The 17595-nt window shown below is 44.3% G+C and overlaps 2 protein-coding genes across 2 annotated transcripts; one reads left to right on the top strand and one right to left on the bottom strand.

Annotated features, from left to right (window-relative positions):
- Positions 1 to 575: 575 nt before the first annotated feature.
- On the top strand, positions 576 to 8828 carry acaa1 (acetyl-CoA acyltransferase 1). The gene is made up of 12 exons (XM_069665315.1): positions 576 to 836; positions 2140 to 2233; positions 2999 to 3056; positions 3139 to 3218; positions 3296 to 3338; positions 3454 to 3552; positions 4319 to 4399; positions 4680 to 4870; positions 4942 to 5121; positions 5701 to 5756; positions 5964 to 6109; positions 6186 to 8828. Exons 1-12 carry the CDS (start codon positions 663 to 665, stop codon positions 6259 to 6261), a joined length of 1278 nt encoding a protein of 425 aa, XP_069521416.1. The 5' UTR covers positions 576 to 662; the 3' UTR covers positions 6262 to 8828.
- Positions 6385 to 17467, bottom strand: esf1 (ESF1, nucleolar pre-rRNA processing protein, homolog (S. cerevisiae)). The gene is made up of 14 exons (XM_069665314.1): positions 17390 to 17467; positions 16223 to 16629; positions 15467 to 15792; positions 15098 to 15211; positions 14552 to 14661; positions 14247 to 14399; positions 14033 to 14147; positions 12695 to 12887; positions 12429 to 12611; positions 11431 to 11558; positions 11249 to 11339; positions 10114 to 10205; positions 9461 to 9616; positions 6385 to 9305 (listed from the first exon to the last, which is right to left on the bottom strand). The coding sequence occupies exons 2-14, from the start codon at positions 16611 to 16613 to the stop codon at positions 8949 to 8951; spliced, it is 2409 nt and encodes an 802-aa protein (XP_069521415.1). The 5' UTR covers positions 16614 to 16629; positions 17390 to 17467; the 3' UTR covers positions 6385 to 8948.
- Between the last annotated feature and the right edge of the window lie 128 nt (positions 17468 to 17595).

Below are 17595 nucleotides of genomic sequence, written 5' to 3'. Positions count from 1 at the left end.
GATGTTTTATTTCCTGTTATTTGATTCCAACCAGAATGTGCAGTGAGTCGGTGGCCTTATGAATGTGTTGTTGTGACAAATTTGGAAATAAAAGATTCAGTGGATTCGTCCGAGTTGTCTTTTAATACATCAGAGTGGCAGAAATAAAAAGACCAGCTGTGATATCAGTTGTTAGTGTTTGAGACTGGAAAGGAAAATATAGACTTGTGATTTTTATTTTAAAAACTTTTACAATCTGAATACGTAGAAATGTGCAATATATAGACAAGGAAATGTCAAGTTCACAGTATAAAGTATAAATATTTGAAATGTTCTAGAATAAAGACTGAATGTACAATAGAATTGCAGGTTTTATGTCATAAATGTACTTAAAACGATTCATTGTATTGTTTATTTGTTTATTTTACATTTTAAATATGTTATTTGACAAAGTGGCCACATGTCAAACCGGATTGTTGACAAAAAAGTCGATAATTCTCTCTAAAATATAAAATCTAAACCGGAAATGTCCCTCTAACTCGTTGTATTTTGTCCCTCTGCTCTTTCCGTCCTTACTTTAAAAACACGGAAGTAAACAGTTTGACAGCAGAGATCAGAGTACAAACGGGCCGTCTCTAGCTGTGTGCCTCGCAAATTAATAACTCTGCTGTTTCGTGGACATCATGCACAGATTAAAGATAATCTCGGGCCACTTGTCTCCCCGCGGTTCCTCTGAACTCAGGCGGGATCTATGGAGGGCGGAGTGCGGGTCCGCGGGGAGCAGCAGCCCGGAGGATGTGGTGGTGGTTCACGGACGGAGGACCGCGATCGGGAAGGCAAAGAGAGGAGCGTTTAAGGTGACTGTTTGACCAATACACGTGCCAGGTGTGATAGAGTTTATAGACTACAAGAAATGTGTTATTTAACCAAGTACTTTTACTGAAGTTATACCTAATTAAAAGTTTATGGTACCTGCACTCTACTACAGATGGAACTATTCCCTTTTCTCCTTTACAGTTACCTGATTAAGTTACTGATTAATTTTAGTCTGTTTCTTTCTTTATTTAGTTATTGGTTACTGATTTGCAGTGATGGTAAAGTACTCAGCTTTTACTCATTGAAGTAGCGATACTACAGTGAAAAATACTCTGTGACGAGTAAAAGACCTGCAGCCAAAGTTTTACCTAATTAAAAGTATAAACAGGTAAATATATTAACTTAGTATGAAGTCCCAAATCAGAAATATGTGTTATATTATTGGATCTTTAGTTTACATTGCTTTAAGGAAGCTGTTTATGCTTGTCTACTTTTACTACATGAAGCTGTCAATGTCTAATTTAACTGTGATACATAAACGTTCACTGCTGATACATTTACATCGTGAGGCTGATAATTCTTGCGTACTTTTACTGTGATACTTGCAGAGATGTGGACTTGAGACTTGGTGACTTGGACTCAAGTCGACTCTAGTCACTGTTTTGATAAGTTGCGGCTTGACTTGACAAAAAATAAATGACTTGAGACTCGACTTGGACTTGAGGCATGATGACTCGGATGACTTGCGTGTGTCCATAAGTTTGAATGTTGGCTGCAAAATATAAAATGATCAAAGATCAATGATTGGACGACTCAAAAAGCTCCCCGGTGTGTGATTGTCATGATTGGATGACTGGCTGTCAGTCAAACTCCTCGCTATGGCAACACGCAACATCAAAGCCCCCAAAGAGAAGCCTCATCAGTCGTACTCGTTACTCCTCAACACGCTCTCAGAGCAGACCGTCATCATGGCTGCGTCTGTGCCAAGATAACACAGATACAATTCACTGTCAGACTTTGAGAACAGGTTATATAAACTGACCAATAACGTCATTATTAGACGGGCTGCTAACACCTTGTGTTTTCTCTTTATAAAGTCCGGATACTACAGGTGAGAGGGCTGCATCTGGGGTGGGAAAAAAGTGAATTGACTTGCCTTAACTAAGGACTCGACTCGACTCGACTCGACTTGCTCAAGGAAAATGACTCGAGACTTGCTTGAGACTTGAAGATGACTTGGTCACAACACTAGATACTTGTTCCACATGAAGCCGAGAATGATATATTTTTTTATATCTACTGTATTTAGAAAGCAGGACTTTAAACCCTCAGTTTTGCCTGCAGGACACGACCCCTGACGAGCTGCTGAGTGCGGTGATGACAGCTGTGATGACAGATGTTGGACTGTCGCCCAACAAGCTGGGAGACGTCTGTGTGGGTGAGACGAGACTTTTTATACTATCTTCTTCAATCACATCACTTACAAAACAAATCAGGTCCATCCGGCGAGAAGTCCCCATGAAAAGGTCACGTGATCACACCTGAGGCACGGAGAGCAGCACGAGCTCTTGTGTGTTCTTTTTTTTGTCTCTTCATTCTTTTTGTTTCTGCTGTTTTTTTGCTTCTGTTCGTCTGTCGATTTGTATCCATGCTTATTTATATATTTGTTTTCGGTGTTATTTTGGGGTTTGCGTTTGTTGAGGTTTTGCGTCTCATTGTCTCTTCATGCATCTTTTTATGGGTGTTTAGTCTCTGTGGTTGTTTGTGATTTAGTTACATTGTGGTCGTTTTGCATCTGTTAGTGGCATTTTGTGTGTTTGTAGTAGTTTTGCATCTATTTTTGTTCCTTTTTTTGTCTGTATTTGAAATCTCGTTATAGTTGTTTAATGTTTCTTCGTGGTCTTTTTCTCTTTCCTGTCCCTCTGCATGTCTTTATTATCATTCAATATACGAGTATGTTTTTATTCTTGATTGTGAATCTAATTCATAATGCAAATATACATTGTTAAAAAGCGAACAAGCAGACATAGTTTATTGTTTTATTGCTGTTATAAAAATTCACAGCTGATTTTCTTCCCCTGCAGCAGCACACAGGACAGAGGCGTAGCCTGTCGCAGTCATTTTGACTCTGGTGTGAAAGGTTCATTTAAACGTTAGTGATTGTTGTGGCTGTGTGTGCTTAGCCCTGCGTTTCTGCCTGCAGGTAACGTGCTGCAGCCCGGGGCGGGGGCTCTGATGGCCCGCGTGGCTCACTTCCTCAGGTCAGTGTGATCACGATTGATTGACACGTTGACCCTCCTTCTTTCTGTCACTGTGTTTCTCACTCGTCTGTCCTCTGCTCAGCGGCTTCCCCGAGACGGTTCCTACGTACACGGTGAACAGACAGTGCTCCTCCGGCCTGCAGGCTCTGTTCAACATAGCAGGTAAAAAACACTCTGATCACCTTATAACACGAGGAAGAAACCAGACCTCCATCTTGTTTTTAACCCTTTGTGTGCAGGAGCCATCAGGAGCAGATCCATCGACCTGGGCCTCGCCTGTGGGTGAGTTTATTCAGCGTTACAACATCTTAACCAAGAACATGTCTTTAGCAGAGTATAAACTAACGTGTGTGTGTGTGTGTGTGTGTGTGTGTGTCTGTGTGTCTGTGTGTGTCAGTGTGGAGAGCATGTCTCTGCGTGCCATCGGTAAACCAGGAGATGTGAGCTCCCGGCTGATGGACAACGAGAAGGCTCGAGACTGCATCATCCCGATGGGGTGGGACCACAGCTGCTCACACAGCAGGACATCATTTAAAGACGAGCAAAGAGCCGTTTGTCAACATCCCACAATGTGTTGTTTTGCCCTCAAATCCCAAAAGTCTTGAACTTAACTTTTTATAATCCCGTACGATCCTGTCAGACGTCACCGGGGGGGCGCTACCCAGCCGGGCCTGAGGTGTAACAGTTATTATAACCAGAGATCTTTCATCAGGTCCTCTCTGTGCAGCCTCACCGTCACTTATAAACAACCTAAAGGCAAAGGATGCTGGGAGGGTCACATGCTCACCAGGGAGAGGCCGGTGACTTGACCTTTAGTGAACCCAAAGTGCATCACAGATGTTGGTGCAGGTAGTGTGCCCTCAGGGTTTACTGTCTGTCTCAGGGATGCAGGTGTCCTCCCTTTCTGCCCTCGCTAAGTGTCTGCAGGAGGCGGTGATACACGGGCTGACAGATTCTGACGCTCGTGTCGATAGAAAGTTCCCAGACTTCCAACAGATCCAGAGTTGTTCGAGCAGCTGCACTCAAGCTGTGAAATGTTTTGAACTAAACTTCGCTTGTTACAGCGACCACATGTTCAAGTTCAATGAGTTTATTTTCCCTGAACCTGAAACACATTCCAAATGTTTGTCAAGCACAGACAAGAACTAGCTGTAACGCTGAAATCAAACAGCATCACGTGTTTGTTTTCAGAGCTTGTAAATGAACTGAACAAGCCTCCTGCAGCCTGTGAGCCTCTAACACGCTGCGTCTGATTTCTGCAGCATCACCTCAGAGAACGTGGCGGAGAGATTCGGGGTCTCCAGAGAGACGCAGGACGCCTTCGCTGTCAGTTCTCAGCACAAGTCAGTTTATTAATGTGCATGTTCGTAAATATCTGCCAATATGTTTGATTTTTGTAGATCATATGCAGGAAACGATGCTAGCAGTGATTTTAAAATGTGTCATCGTGTAGTTTGTCCAGCAGAGGGCGCTGAGGGGTCCTGAGCTGTGAATCTTTGCAGACGGACATGAACACATTTCTGTTATTAAATGAGCACAAAGCAGCGTGTCACGTGTTCTCTGGATAATAAGGCAGAAATAAAGCGTCTTGTTTGTAACATTTTAACTTCCTGGTTTGGTCAGAGCGGCTCGCGCTCAGAGTGCGGGTCTGTTCCAGCAGGAGATCGTCCCCGTCATCATCAGGTCTGTGGACGAGCAGGGAAAGGAACTCCAGGTCACAGTCGCAAAGGATGATGGGATCAGAGCGGGGACGACTCTGGCGGGACTCGCTAAACTCCGACCGGCCTTCAAACCTGACGGGACGACGACGGCAGGTGGGTCCTCTCACAACGACACGCGCAGCTGATTCTCTGCTTCTGTCTGACACGCACACGTTCTGTCTCAGGTAACTCCAGCCAGGTGAGCGACGGAGCAGCGGCCGTGCTGATTGGCCGCAGGTCAGCAGTGGAGGCTCTGGGTCTGCCCGTGCTGGGGGTCCTGAGGGCCAGCGCGGTGGTGGGGGTCCCTCCTGATGTGATGGGGATCGGACCAGCGTACGCCATCCCTGCAGCTCTGGAGCAGGCCGGTGAGTCCTGAACCAATGACACTTCTATAGTTCACTGCAGCTCAGAGGCAGCGATCCTTTTTACTCCCGACATGTTTCTATCTCTTTATTTAAAGGAATAAAATCCATCAGTAAGTTATGATGCATTATTATAAGTAAAAATCTTATTTGACCCCCAGTTACCCGTCACCAGCTGCAGCATTCAAGTGATGAACACATTTACGTATCAAAGTTATGATCCAATAATATCATATTGTCAGACGTCACCAGGGGGCGCTACCCAGCCGGGCTGAAGGGTACCAGCTAATGTAACCAGAGATGTTTGGTGAGGTCGTCTCTCTGCGCTCTCTTTGCTCACGAGTGCAGAACAAAGTCAAAGTACACAGCTTGTGTACATGCTGACCTCTGTCCTTCTACACGGTGGATTTAGCTTCAGTTAAAGACCTCGACTACTACAAGAAAGAAATGTGACGTTCCAGCCCTCAGGGGGCGGAGCCTCACACCTGGGATGAACTTTTCACGAGGTGAAACTACATGTAGAGCGTGTGGTCGGTCAGTCGTGGTGTTTTACAGTTCTCATCCTCCTGTCTCTCGTCTCAGGACTGACTGTGGCTGATATCGACGTGTTTGAAATCAACGAGGCGTTTGCCAGTCAGGTGAGTTCAGTTTTCTCTCGGCGTGTTTGCTTCTTCTTGAAGGTCAGTTTACACTCATTCAGCTCTGACTGAAGCCAGTGTGATGCCACACTAAGAGAAGAAGCAGGTGTGCGTTGTCACAGCCCAGGATGTTATAGTGCAGGAAGGGTGTAATATTTAATATAACACCACACCACCAAAGAACCAGCTGTGACGTGTGTCCTGCAGGCGGTGTACTGCGTGGAGAAGCTCGGGATCCCTCTGGAGAAGGTGAACCCGAACGGAGGAGCCATCGCTCTGGGTCACCCTCTGGGCTGCACCGGAGCCCGGCAGGTGGTGACGCTGCTCAACGAGCTCAGACGCAGAGGCCGGAGGTTCGTCTCCACCCGTAACCTTCTTTGTTTTAAAAATGAAAACAGATTCGATTCCTAACTGTGGGTGTGTCTGCAGGGCGTACGGCGTCGTGTCCATGTGCATCGGCACTGGGATGGGAGCTGCTGCTGTGTTCGAGTACCCCGGACCATAAACCACAGATGAAGATTAAAAGCCCCTTTCAGACAGGCTGACCGCTAACACTCTGGTAACCTGCCTCCTTTACATTTCAAAGCATCACAGAGAGGATCCCAACAGAGACAGACAGCTGAACAAGTCAGATGCAGCAAACTGCAGGCGGATGTCTTACTTTATTTCTGGCTCAGAGATAAGATTGCTAATTGGCTAAATCCCATTAAATGTCCCACATGAACAGGATGAATACGTACGGGAGCCCTAAGCGGACATGCATCCATACATCTTACTTACTGTTTTCTCATAACGACTCAGTTCTGTTGCTGCAGCACCGTCACGTCAGAGGATCCTAACTCGTATCCGCTGAGCTGCAAAAGCACCAAACAAACAGGCTGAAGCTCCCTCAGTGTGGGCGACGGCAGCACGTCCTGCTCTGTGACATCACAGTGAGCTGCCTGCTGCTCTGTTTTCTACATCGACAGGAAATGATCCCGTCATCACGAGATAACCAGCTTTGAGATCTCGAGATTAATAAGTCGAGATCTCGAGAAAATAACCAGAAAACAGAGTAGATAAAAAGTAGGGCTGCATGTCCACTTAGGGCTTCCGTAGATGAATACAGCAGTAAGACCTGGTTCACATGGACCCTGACTGCTTTAAGCTGATTTGAAAACGTTGAACGTGTCTTCTAACAGGAAGTGGCAGTAAACACCTCTCACCTGATCAGCATACTTCTGGCCTGCCTGATGGCAGAGGCTGTTACTGCATTAATCAGATGACATGGTCACATGGTCTGAAAGGGGCTGAAAGAATCTCACACTAAACTGATGCTGCTGCGATTTAGCCGTTAATTCTTGGACAGGAGAAACCTTTCAAACAGAAGTGCCTTTGGTTTCATGGTGCTGATCAAAACCACACAGAGCACCTGCGAGCGCGTCCTCCCGTCCCAAACGAGCTCAAGTGTCTGTGCTGATCACCAGAGAGAAGGCGCTTTGTGTTGGAGCTCGTTAATAAATCAGATAAAAGCATTCATTTATGGTTTGTTGATCCTTTTCACCTTTTTGTTTCTGACCTGTTTTTAGATACTGCTTCAAAATAAAAGCTTTCCCCGAGCCAACCTGCGAACACGCGGATACGTCACATCCCGTCCCGAGCGCTTCACATAAAAATCAGCCCGCAGGCTGTGAGGGCCGACGGAGGAAGTTGGGAAGGTCTCAGTTGATCAGTGCCTCTTCTGTCCCTTCACACATTGGCAATAAAAACTGATATTTGATTGATGAATATGTGAAGTCTTACATACAGCCCCTTTAAAGTCCGCACGCAACACCTGCTTCTATATTTAGCAGTCAGAAGACGTCATTTTGTTCAGAGTATTCTCTAAAGTTAAAGAATTCTCAGAGGCTTTTATTTTGAAGCAGCTGTTGGAATAACATCTGGTCAGCAGGTCAGTTTGTAATACTGCAGGAAGGAATAAAGAGCTGCACACTAAAGGCTCTTACTCTGTTTTTATCAAACCAGCAACACAAGAAATGTTTTTTTCAGTCGTTTGCTCAAAACTACGACGTCGCGTCAGGACAAACATAAAGAAAAAACTCCGAAGAGAAATGTTCTGAGATTAAAGTCGGAAATGTGCCTGAAAAAAGGCAAATTTATGAGATTATAAAGTCATAAACTTACGAGAAACAAAAACTAGTAAAATCGTGTTTACAGGAACCTCTCGGAGCAGCGACTCCCCCCAAACAGTATGTTCTGGTTCCCCTCCCTCTGATCCACCTGTGTCTCCGCCCTGTCGGCTCTGCTGCTCACACAGGCGTGCATGGCTCGGAGCTCGCAGCAGATTCAGCCTCTCTGCACACGAGAAGCAGACTGAGCGACCCTCTGCTGCAGAGACACGTTTCTCTGCTCCCCGTTTGCCCCAGGGGTTACAACACACGTGAGAGTGACCCTACGACCTCATGACAGAAACAAACCTGCATTACAGACAGAACACACATTTTTACTGGTTTTTGTGTCTCCTATTCTTCTGACACATTCACGACTTTAGTCTCAGACATTTTCTCCTCTGGCTCACGTTTCTTTTTTACGCCGTCGTACAAAACAGGATCCGACTCTTAGCTGCATTAATCAGGAATTTTATGTGTAACTGGATGTGTTTAATTAACTGCGTGAGGATGTTATAACTAATCATTCAAATGTATCTAATCTGCAGAATTTGGGCCTCGTGCAACATTTTCATGTGGTCGACCATGTGAAAAGTTTTCTTTGGGACTGAAACCCGAGTGTTTGAAGTCAGCACAGACGACGTTTGAAGGGGTCATTTGGTCGTTCAGAATGTTCTCTAACGTAAAGACGTCTCGCTGTGTTGGCCTGAGACGGTTTCCCCTGACAGAACTGAACTGTAGAAGTTATTGTGCTGAAACAAAGATTTCCTCTGATCTGATCTAAAGTGCGGGGTCATAATGAATCGCTTGTTGCATGAGGCTCAGTGCATCTCTGGTATGTCTAATAGGCTTTAAAGAAACTGTAAATGAGCTGTGAAGAATTTTCTAACTGATTTTCTGTGTCAAAATAAACGATTCAAAATGATCTGAGGTACCAAGATTCACTTTAGTTCCTCCTCGTGTTTCTTTTTCTTCTTTACAAACACATAAAAATAAAGTTCATCAGGAGAAACGGTTCGTGCCGTCTGTGCTTTCAGTTTTTAATCTACACCCGCTTCTGCTTCTTGCGAGCCTGAAACTGCTCCGTTTTGCTTTTAATCGACTTGACGAGCAGAGACAGGCTCGGGTCCATCGCTTTCTTCGATGTGGCTTCAACCGGCGAAGCATCACAGTCATTCTCCCGTTTCTTCCCGCCCACTTCCTGTTTCCCGTCGGCTGCCTCCGCCTGTGTGTGAGCGCCGACTTTGTCCTCCGCGCGGCGCTGCTCCTCCTCTCGCCTGCGCTGCTTCTCGCTCTGGATTCTCTGCGTGGCTTTGGTCTTCTTGTAGCTGGGGTGGGAGGGGTCCAGGTTGAACAGGTGGGAGGTGAACATGGCCTGGAAGCGAGGGTCTTTAACGTCCACCTGCACACAGAAGCAGACAGGAGGAGAACGGTTACGACTGCTGTGAAGTCAGCTGCTCCAACATGGATCGTTGGAACGAAAAGCTCACCACCGCAGGCTCATGAGGAAACGTGTTAAAACCTTAACATCACAGCCCATCCAATCATCGCACACACCTGGAAGTCGTCGTCCTCCGGCGGCTCCTCGCCCTTCTTCAGCAGCTTCTTCTTCTTCTTCTTGCTCAAGTTCTGCTGCTCCACGATCTTATCGTAGTTAAAGTGTTTGTGTTTGGCCTCGTCGCCGTCATCCTCCATCAGCAGAGCCATCTCAGCCTGCACACACAAAGACACACACACACAGAGACACACACACAGAGACACACACACACACACACACACACACACACACACACAAAGACACAGAGACACAGAGACACACACACACACACACACACACACACACACACACACACACAGAGACACACACACACACACACACACAGAGACACAGAGACACACAAAGACACACACACACACACACAGAGACACAGAGACACACACACACACACACACACACACAGAGACACAGAGACACACACACACACACACACACAGAGACACACACACACACACACACACACACACACACACAGACACACACACACACACAGACACACACACAGACACACAGACACACACACACACACACAGAGACACACACACACAGAGACACACACACACACACACACACACACACACACACACACAGGTTTAACTTCCATGGAAACAGCTGCGATGAACTCGTGGAGCTGCAGGAGTTGACCTCTGACCTTTTGTTTCTCCAGCTCCTCTTCCTCCTCGGCCGTCCGCTCCTCTTCCTCCTGCTGCTTCTTCTTCTTCCCCTTCGCTTTCTTCTTCATGTCTGCACAAACATCAGACAATGACTCACCTTTTCAAACACGGGGTCACTCAGCAAACGTACAGAAAAGGGATCTTTGTAATGACCGTCTGATGAACTTCATTATCTTCAGATAATGATTTTGATCTTAAAATGAGAAACTATCAAACTAATTCTTAAAACAGCTAAATGATCCAACGCTGATTTTATATCTTGAACTAAGAATAAACTTTATAAAAACACTGAATAATAAGTTAGTGTCTCATAATAAATAATGAGTATTTCAAAATAATGAAACTTTTTAGAAATAATGACAATTTCCTCAAAATAAAGTCGTATTAGTTTATTAAAATATTCATATCTTCTTATAATGTTCTCAAACTAAACTGAAAAACTTAAATATCTCAAAGTTATTCGTTTTATCTTGAAATAATAAGAAACTCTCAAAATGAAATAAATAAAATAAAAGCTGAAATGACTCAAAATAATAAAAAAGTAAATATAAATATATAATAAAAAATAAATAAGTTAGTTTCTCATAATAAAGACTTTACATTTTAAAATGAGAAACTTTCTAAAAACGACTTTTGAGTATTTTAAAAAACATAATTTTATGTCTAATAATTAATATTTAACGAGTTTCTGTCTGAAAATAAATAAAAATCCAACATAATGACGAAGTCTTAATTTGTGAAGGTTTTCATGATGAGACCGACAGGATGTTGGCTTCCTTATTTACCTGCAGCTCTCTGACGCTGCGACAAAAAGAAACTGTTTATAAACTTTTATAAAAGGTGTCAAATTTCCACCAAAAACTACAAATGAAAAAAGAAAATCATATTTTCTGTTTTAAAATGTTTGTGTTCAGAAGCTGCTGTGACACCTGCTGTTTGCTTTTTCAGGTGTTTCACATCAGGACTAGATTTAGAGCTTACACAGAGAATTCATTCAGACTGCAGCTCAGTCTGTGTGATCCCTGATGAACACAACAATCTGTGATGAAGCAAACCCGAACACGCCCTACAGACCTCGGGTACGATTGATTCATTGATTAACTGATTGATCACCTGCGGCAGCGAGCTCCTCGGCGAAGAAGGGGTCACTGAGGTCGACGTCCGGAGGGAGCTCGTCCTCGCTGAGCTCCTCGTCACTCTCTCCCTGATGGAACAAAGTAAAACAGGACACAGTGAGTGACAGCGGCGCAGGTCATTCAGGATCAGATCACACCTGCTGTAAGCTCTGTGCTCACCTGCTTCCTCTGAGTTTTCTTCTGCTTCTTCTTCTCTTTCTTCTTCTCTAAGAACTCCTCCCACGGCGTCAGCTGGTCCTTCCCCTCCAGCTTCTTCTTCACCAGCTGCTCCGTCGTCTCCCTCAGGCCTGCACACACAGGAAGCAGACATTTAATACACCAGACAGTCAGCCTGATGCATGAAGCCCTTCACAACTGCTTACAGCTTAACGTGGACTTCACCACCACAAATACAGGATGCAACACTTTTGTAACAGCTAACAGAAAAATGACAAACGACTGGTGTTAGAATCATAAATGTTACAAGTTAAATAGTGCTGCATGGACACAAAGAAAATACAGACCTATAGGAGACTGGTTTGATTGGCCTTCACGTTACCCAAAGCTCCTCTAATGAGCAGACACCAGCAGCCTGCTGGAGCAGCGTTACACAAGTTGTGCACACTACACCGAACGTTAAACGTCGTTTTGATACTAAAACTATGGAAATGTTTGGTTGAACCACAGAGAAGGAAGTTCAATTATAACTACTCTGTTTGAAAGACAACATGAACCAAAATGAGGTTTTCACTTCCTGTGGGGAGCACCATGTTGTCTCTGATGCACGACTGTCTTTGAATGTTTCTCGATATTAAAGGAGAAGGGTGTTCCTGCAGCGTCACGTCAGACATCCAGAACAGACACGCTGCACAGAGACACCCTATCCCCCCAGCTCCCACAGACACACTGAAAAAACACTATTTTATTTATATTTTGGAATCTGGAAGATGCACCATAAATTAGATTTTCTCCAGAATACTTCACTCACTTATCCTCCGGGTTATCCCCCTTTTAAAAAACCATTCAGCATGCGAACACTCTGCACCCACTGAGGGCTCTGTGCAGGATGTAAGCTGGTCTTTTGCCTACAATGGAAATGTTTGATCTGGGGAAACATCACGTTAGCAGCACGTTTAACTTTTACATCCTGCCCCTGCACATAAACAGTCTCGTCATACCTGGCACCCAGGTGATCTCCATCTCCATGTCTTTGTCCTCCTGCAGCTTCTTCTCTTTGTCCTGGATTCCTCTCAGCAGCTCTCTGTACTTTGAGATCTGCTCATCACTCTTCTTCTGCTTCTTCTGTTCCTCCTTCTGGGGTTTCGTCTCCTCTTCCACGACGGGCTCCTCTGTCCGTTGGGCTACAACGGGAACGTTAAAAGTTCATCTCATGATTCTGCAGCTCCAGCACACAGTGATCAGTGATGTGTCTTTAAAGTCTCACCTTCTTCTGTGATGTCATCCTCTTCAATCTCCTGCTCGCCGAACACAACCCCTCCCTCCTCACCCTCCTCTTCTTCTTCGCTGGAGGAGGCCAGGTAGGCGTTGAAGTCCATGTCCAGCAGCTCGTTCTTGTTGAAGTTCCTGTTCATGGCGGTGACTCGATCGTGGTCCGTCTCGTCCCACGTCAGCTGCACCTGATTGGTTAAACAGACACGTCAGTCCTGCTGTTGATGAAGTTCTGTCCTTCGTTTGCATTGGATGCCTTTCAGTTTTCATTCACAGTGTAGCTCAGACAGAAAAGATCCCGACACAGAGACACTTGTTACATCGCTCTCTGCAAACACACCAGACTCCATTGACAAAAACAGTCATTTTACCTCACAGAGCACGGGAGCTGCTTCGATCAGTAAGTTTGTTTGTGGTATCAGAAGCTCACACTTTGTTGCTTCTGGCTGAAGCGACTAGAGCGAACTAAAGCGAAACGAGAGCAATACCAAAACTTTCTGAACCTATCCGGGCCTGTGGCGACTGTGGCCGACCAATCAAAATCAAAAAGGGGCGGGACTTCCAAAATCACCTTCGTCAACAACAATGCCGGAGGAGGAGCTAATGCTTTTGTTTTTCGAGGTTGTTTCCAGGTTTCGAGCTGCTGCTAACATCCGGACTCGTTTCATCGTTTCTTTGTTAACTTTGAATAAAAGCAAATATTAAACACAGAGCGATTTAAAACAGACTAAACCGTCACTACTGAGGGAAGTGGAAGTGCCACCAGACAACTGTCGTAACCTAGCAACAGTTAGCGCCAGTGAGAAGCGCTCTGACACAGAGGTCGTGGGCGCTTTAAATGAATTTGTAATAAAGTTAAATATTGCAAGTAATTCTATTTTTTCAGGTGTGATAATAAAAAATAAAAAAATTATTGTTTTATTTCTGGTTTCATATCCAATTGTTTTTCATTTGTTTACCGGTATTTTTGTTTATGTATTAAAAATACTTTTTATTAAACTTTTATTAAAAAAATTAAAAGATTTAGACACAAAAACTCTAAAAAATAAACCAGTTTTCTAATAATCACAGAAAATACCGTCTCTGTTTTCTTTCTTTTACCTGGTAACAATCATTTTCTGATGCAGTAGCTGGAGTCTATCTATCTATCGATCTATAATAATTGATTAGTGGTTGTTTGATAACTGATCAACAGGTTTTTGTCTCTTTTTGTAAAATCTTAATCTTTTAATATTTTTCACCAGCTTTTCACCATTTACTGATATTTGATTAACCAATCATCTGATCGATCAATAACTAATATAATAAATGATTAACTGACTGGTCTTCTTACCTTGGACGTTGTGGTTGCTGATGAGGTGAACAGTTTGGGCGTGTAAGCCGTTAGGTTCACATCCGTCGCCACGTCTTTGGGCTGCTCGTCAAACTGGACGTCATCAGGAATAAACCTGATCAATAAAAGTTCAAAGTTCACCTCAAAGATAAAAACATTTCTGTATCAGATTATTTTCAGTTTGATTTGTAATCTTTTCGTTTCCTCGTCTCACCGCAGGTCGAGGACGGAGCAGCTGCTCTCGTACTCGTAGCCGTCACACTCCTCGTAGATTTTAGCCGCGGTGTCGACGGAGTCACACTCGACTACAGCGTAATAATACTTCAGCCGCTTGAACTGGTAGTCACGCATCTTCTCCCTGTGCACCCTGACAGGAGACACACACACACACACACACACACACACACACACACACACACACACACACACACACACACACACACACACACACACACACACCTGTCAGATTCTGCTGGAATAGTTTTCAGAAGGAAAACCTGGACATGTAAAATGTTTTACTTCTCCTCCTCGGTGTCGTTGTCCGAGTCGTCGGGCAGAGCTCTCAGCTCCGGCGGTCCCTGAGTCTCCTCCAACTTCAGCCTCTCCTTTCCAAACTCTGACGGGTACACCTGGACAATACCCAGCATGCATTGCGGTTTATCTCTATGACGCACAACATTCACCAACATGTTCCAGTGATGGATTTAACTAACTTTAACGACTCAAATTCTGCTCTTCAGTACAGATCGGAGGTACTTAAACTGAATTTGTCTCACAGCTTTGGTTACTCATAAAACATGTGAAGAGTTTATGAAATATGCTGTTTGTTATAAATTAAAACAAGAACTTTAAGAACTTTAGCAGATTAGAGGAGACATTTTCTGCCCTGGGCTTTGTTCTCAGGCTACAAACGGTTGGCCCTAACTCTTTGCTGCAGATGTTGTTGTTGTTTTGACATTCTGCGTTTCGAAAATCTTCCTAAAGTTCGGACAGGAGAACTTTCAACAGTTTCAACAGAAACAGACTTTCATCTGAGTCATACTGCTACCTTCTGCATGGTCTTACCTTGACCGACAGCACGGCTCCTCCTTTAGGGACGAAGGAGTTTAACAGAGCGAGCAGGTCTTTGGCTTTCATCCGGTCCCAGTCCATGTTACAGACGGCGAGCCGGGCAGAAACCTGACACACACACACACACACACACACACACACACACACACACACACACACAGTTAGAGCGAGTAGATACGAGTCTGTGGGTGCCTACAGTGTTATTTTTGTTTACTGTCCTTTAAAGGCTTCATATCCTTAGAATCTGTACAACCAGAGCTAAACGGGACGTTTGTGTTTTAATTGGTTAAAACAGGATCCTGTGATTCTTTTTCAGGGTTAAAGTGTTCATGCGAACAGCCCGTCCACCTGCCCCCTCCTCACCTCGTCACCTCGCGGAGCGTCTTTGCACAGCTCCCCCCAGTCGTGTTCGATCTCCTCTTCCTCCTTCCTCAGGACGGCGTCCACGTCGTCTTCATCGTCTTCGTCTGAGCTGGTCTCGATGTTTCCCTTCCCTCTGGCCAGATCCGGCCCGCTGTCACTGTCCTCCTCCGAGTCCAGACCGGACTCCTCCTCATCTAATCCGCTCCCCACATCACTCTCCTCTTCTGCTTCTTCATCATCGTCTTCATCCTCCTCGCTGCCATCTGAGACACCGTCTCCCAGGTCGACATCATCCTCCTCTGAACTTTGCTGCTCCTCGTCATCATCTGGAGAAGGAAATAAAAGCGTAACTGTCGCAGGTTTCTGCAGAAGTGATGGAAATGTCTCTCTTCAGTGATCAGATCATTTGGCCACATCTGGATTTAATCATTTTATAATTTATTAGTTTCAAGCAATGATTATGCAGCAATTATTATACACTGAACTTTGGCAACGCGTGATGACAGCAAACAGCGTGTAGCTAGCAGACGTTACCTGGACTCTACAGCATGCTAGGCTTCATTTTAGTAGAATCAGATTGGTACTCGGTATCAGCCAATTCACAAGGAAACAATGATATTGGATCGTTTCCATATCCGAGTTCTATAAAACCACCTCATATCATCAAAGATTGTTCGATTATGTTTTGAGCTGCAGAGGGGCCGAGGTTGGAACAAAAATATCCTGCAGCAGCGAACGTGAGAAACACGGACTCACCCTCTTCAACCACTCTGACTCCTCGTCCAGGCTGCTCTCCTCCTCCATCTCTTTTCTTCACCTCTCCCTCAGCTTTCACCACCTTCACGTTTTTCTTTTTCTTGCTCTCCCCTGCCTTCTTACTCTTTCCATCCTCCTCCTCCTCCGAGTCTTCGTCCTCTGAGTCGGACACTTTGTAGAAGCGCTTCAGGTCCTCTGTGGAGGTGTGGTTGATGGGACGTCCTCGCTTGTCCACCGTGTACTTCACCTTGAAGCGCTTGTCGTGAAACATGGACTGGAACCGTTTGTCGATCTTGATTTTTCGTTCTCTCTCGGGCATTTCCCAGAACCTGGGATCCTTCTGCACCCGGAGGAAGCGCTCATCAACGCTCTGGTTCTTTTTCGACGACATGGTGGCAAAGGGTCACCTGAGGAATGATAACAGGACATATTGTTGAACACCGTGAACATATATTGACTAACGATGTTAGATGACCTGATCCGAGACCTTCCTCGTGTTTTTCGAGCATGGATTTTTTTCACTCATATTGGAAAAGTGTTTTTTTTTCTTGTGGTACCATTAAAAGGATTAACTTCTAAAAATCCTGTAGTTTTCATCCCTTTAATATGATGAAATTTGGTCCTATTGAAAATCTTCTATTCCTTATTTGATATATAAATTTTAAACGTCACAGAACACTAATATGACTTTTGCTCCTTATTCAAAAACTTACTATAATATAACCTATAATGGATTATAGGTCAATTATGTGTAAGTATGTGAATCCACTACATTAAATATAACTTATTGAAAATGCACTACAAGATGTTATTCATGCCTCAGCATCTTTAGCATCAGACAGAGCGAGTAATTGACGACCGAAGAGCACAGTATGTTAAATATGAAAACAATTTTTCTACAATTTTGAACTTTAGCTCGGCATTTGTTTTAAACAACTGTTAAACTCATCTTAGTGTCTGTAACTGAAAGCTGTGGGTCAGTTTCTCAAAAGCTTAGAGCCGCGCTGACATGTAAACAAAATGTCCGCACAGTGAAGACAGACAGTAACGGCGGGAAAACAAGACATCAGCTAACACTACGCACAATAATAAGCATTCCCTGTGAAATATGTATGATGAATGTGGCCAAATTATCCTTTAAAAATAACAATTATCATAACACTTTACCTATTCCTCTCTGAGCGCCTGCTACACGTGTTTTCCCACAATGCAAATCTTCCGTGACCTCTCGCTCTTCCCGCCCCTTTTTGGTAAGGCAAGGGAAAAAGGACAAACAAAGTAAAACGCAAAATACTTGATAAAATTCATGACATGCTAAATATGCCCCTTTCTCTCAGTTATCAATTAAAATTATTAAAACGCGTAATGAAAAC

Source organism: Semicossyphus pulcher, unplaced genomic scaffold, assembly GCF_022749685.1.
Source record: "Semicossyphus pulcher isolate SPU_LCO1_2020_fin unplaced genomic scaffold, fSemPul1.0.p SCAF_17, whole genome shotgun sequence".
Classification (NCBI taxonomy): domain Eukaryota; kingdom Metazoa; phylum Chordata; class Actinopteri; order Labriformes; family Labridae; genus Semicossyphus; species Semicossyphus pulcher.
Note: the sequence above shows the minus strand (reverse complement) of the source record. Positions and strands in the feature narration are given on the sequence as shown.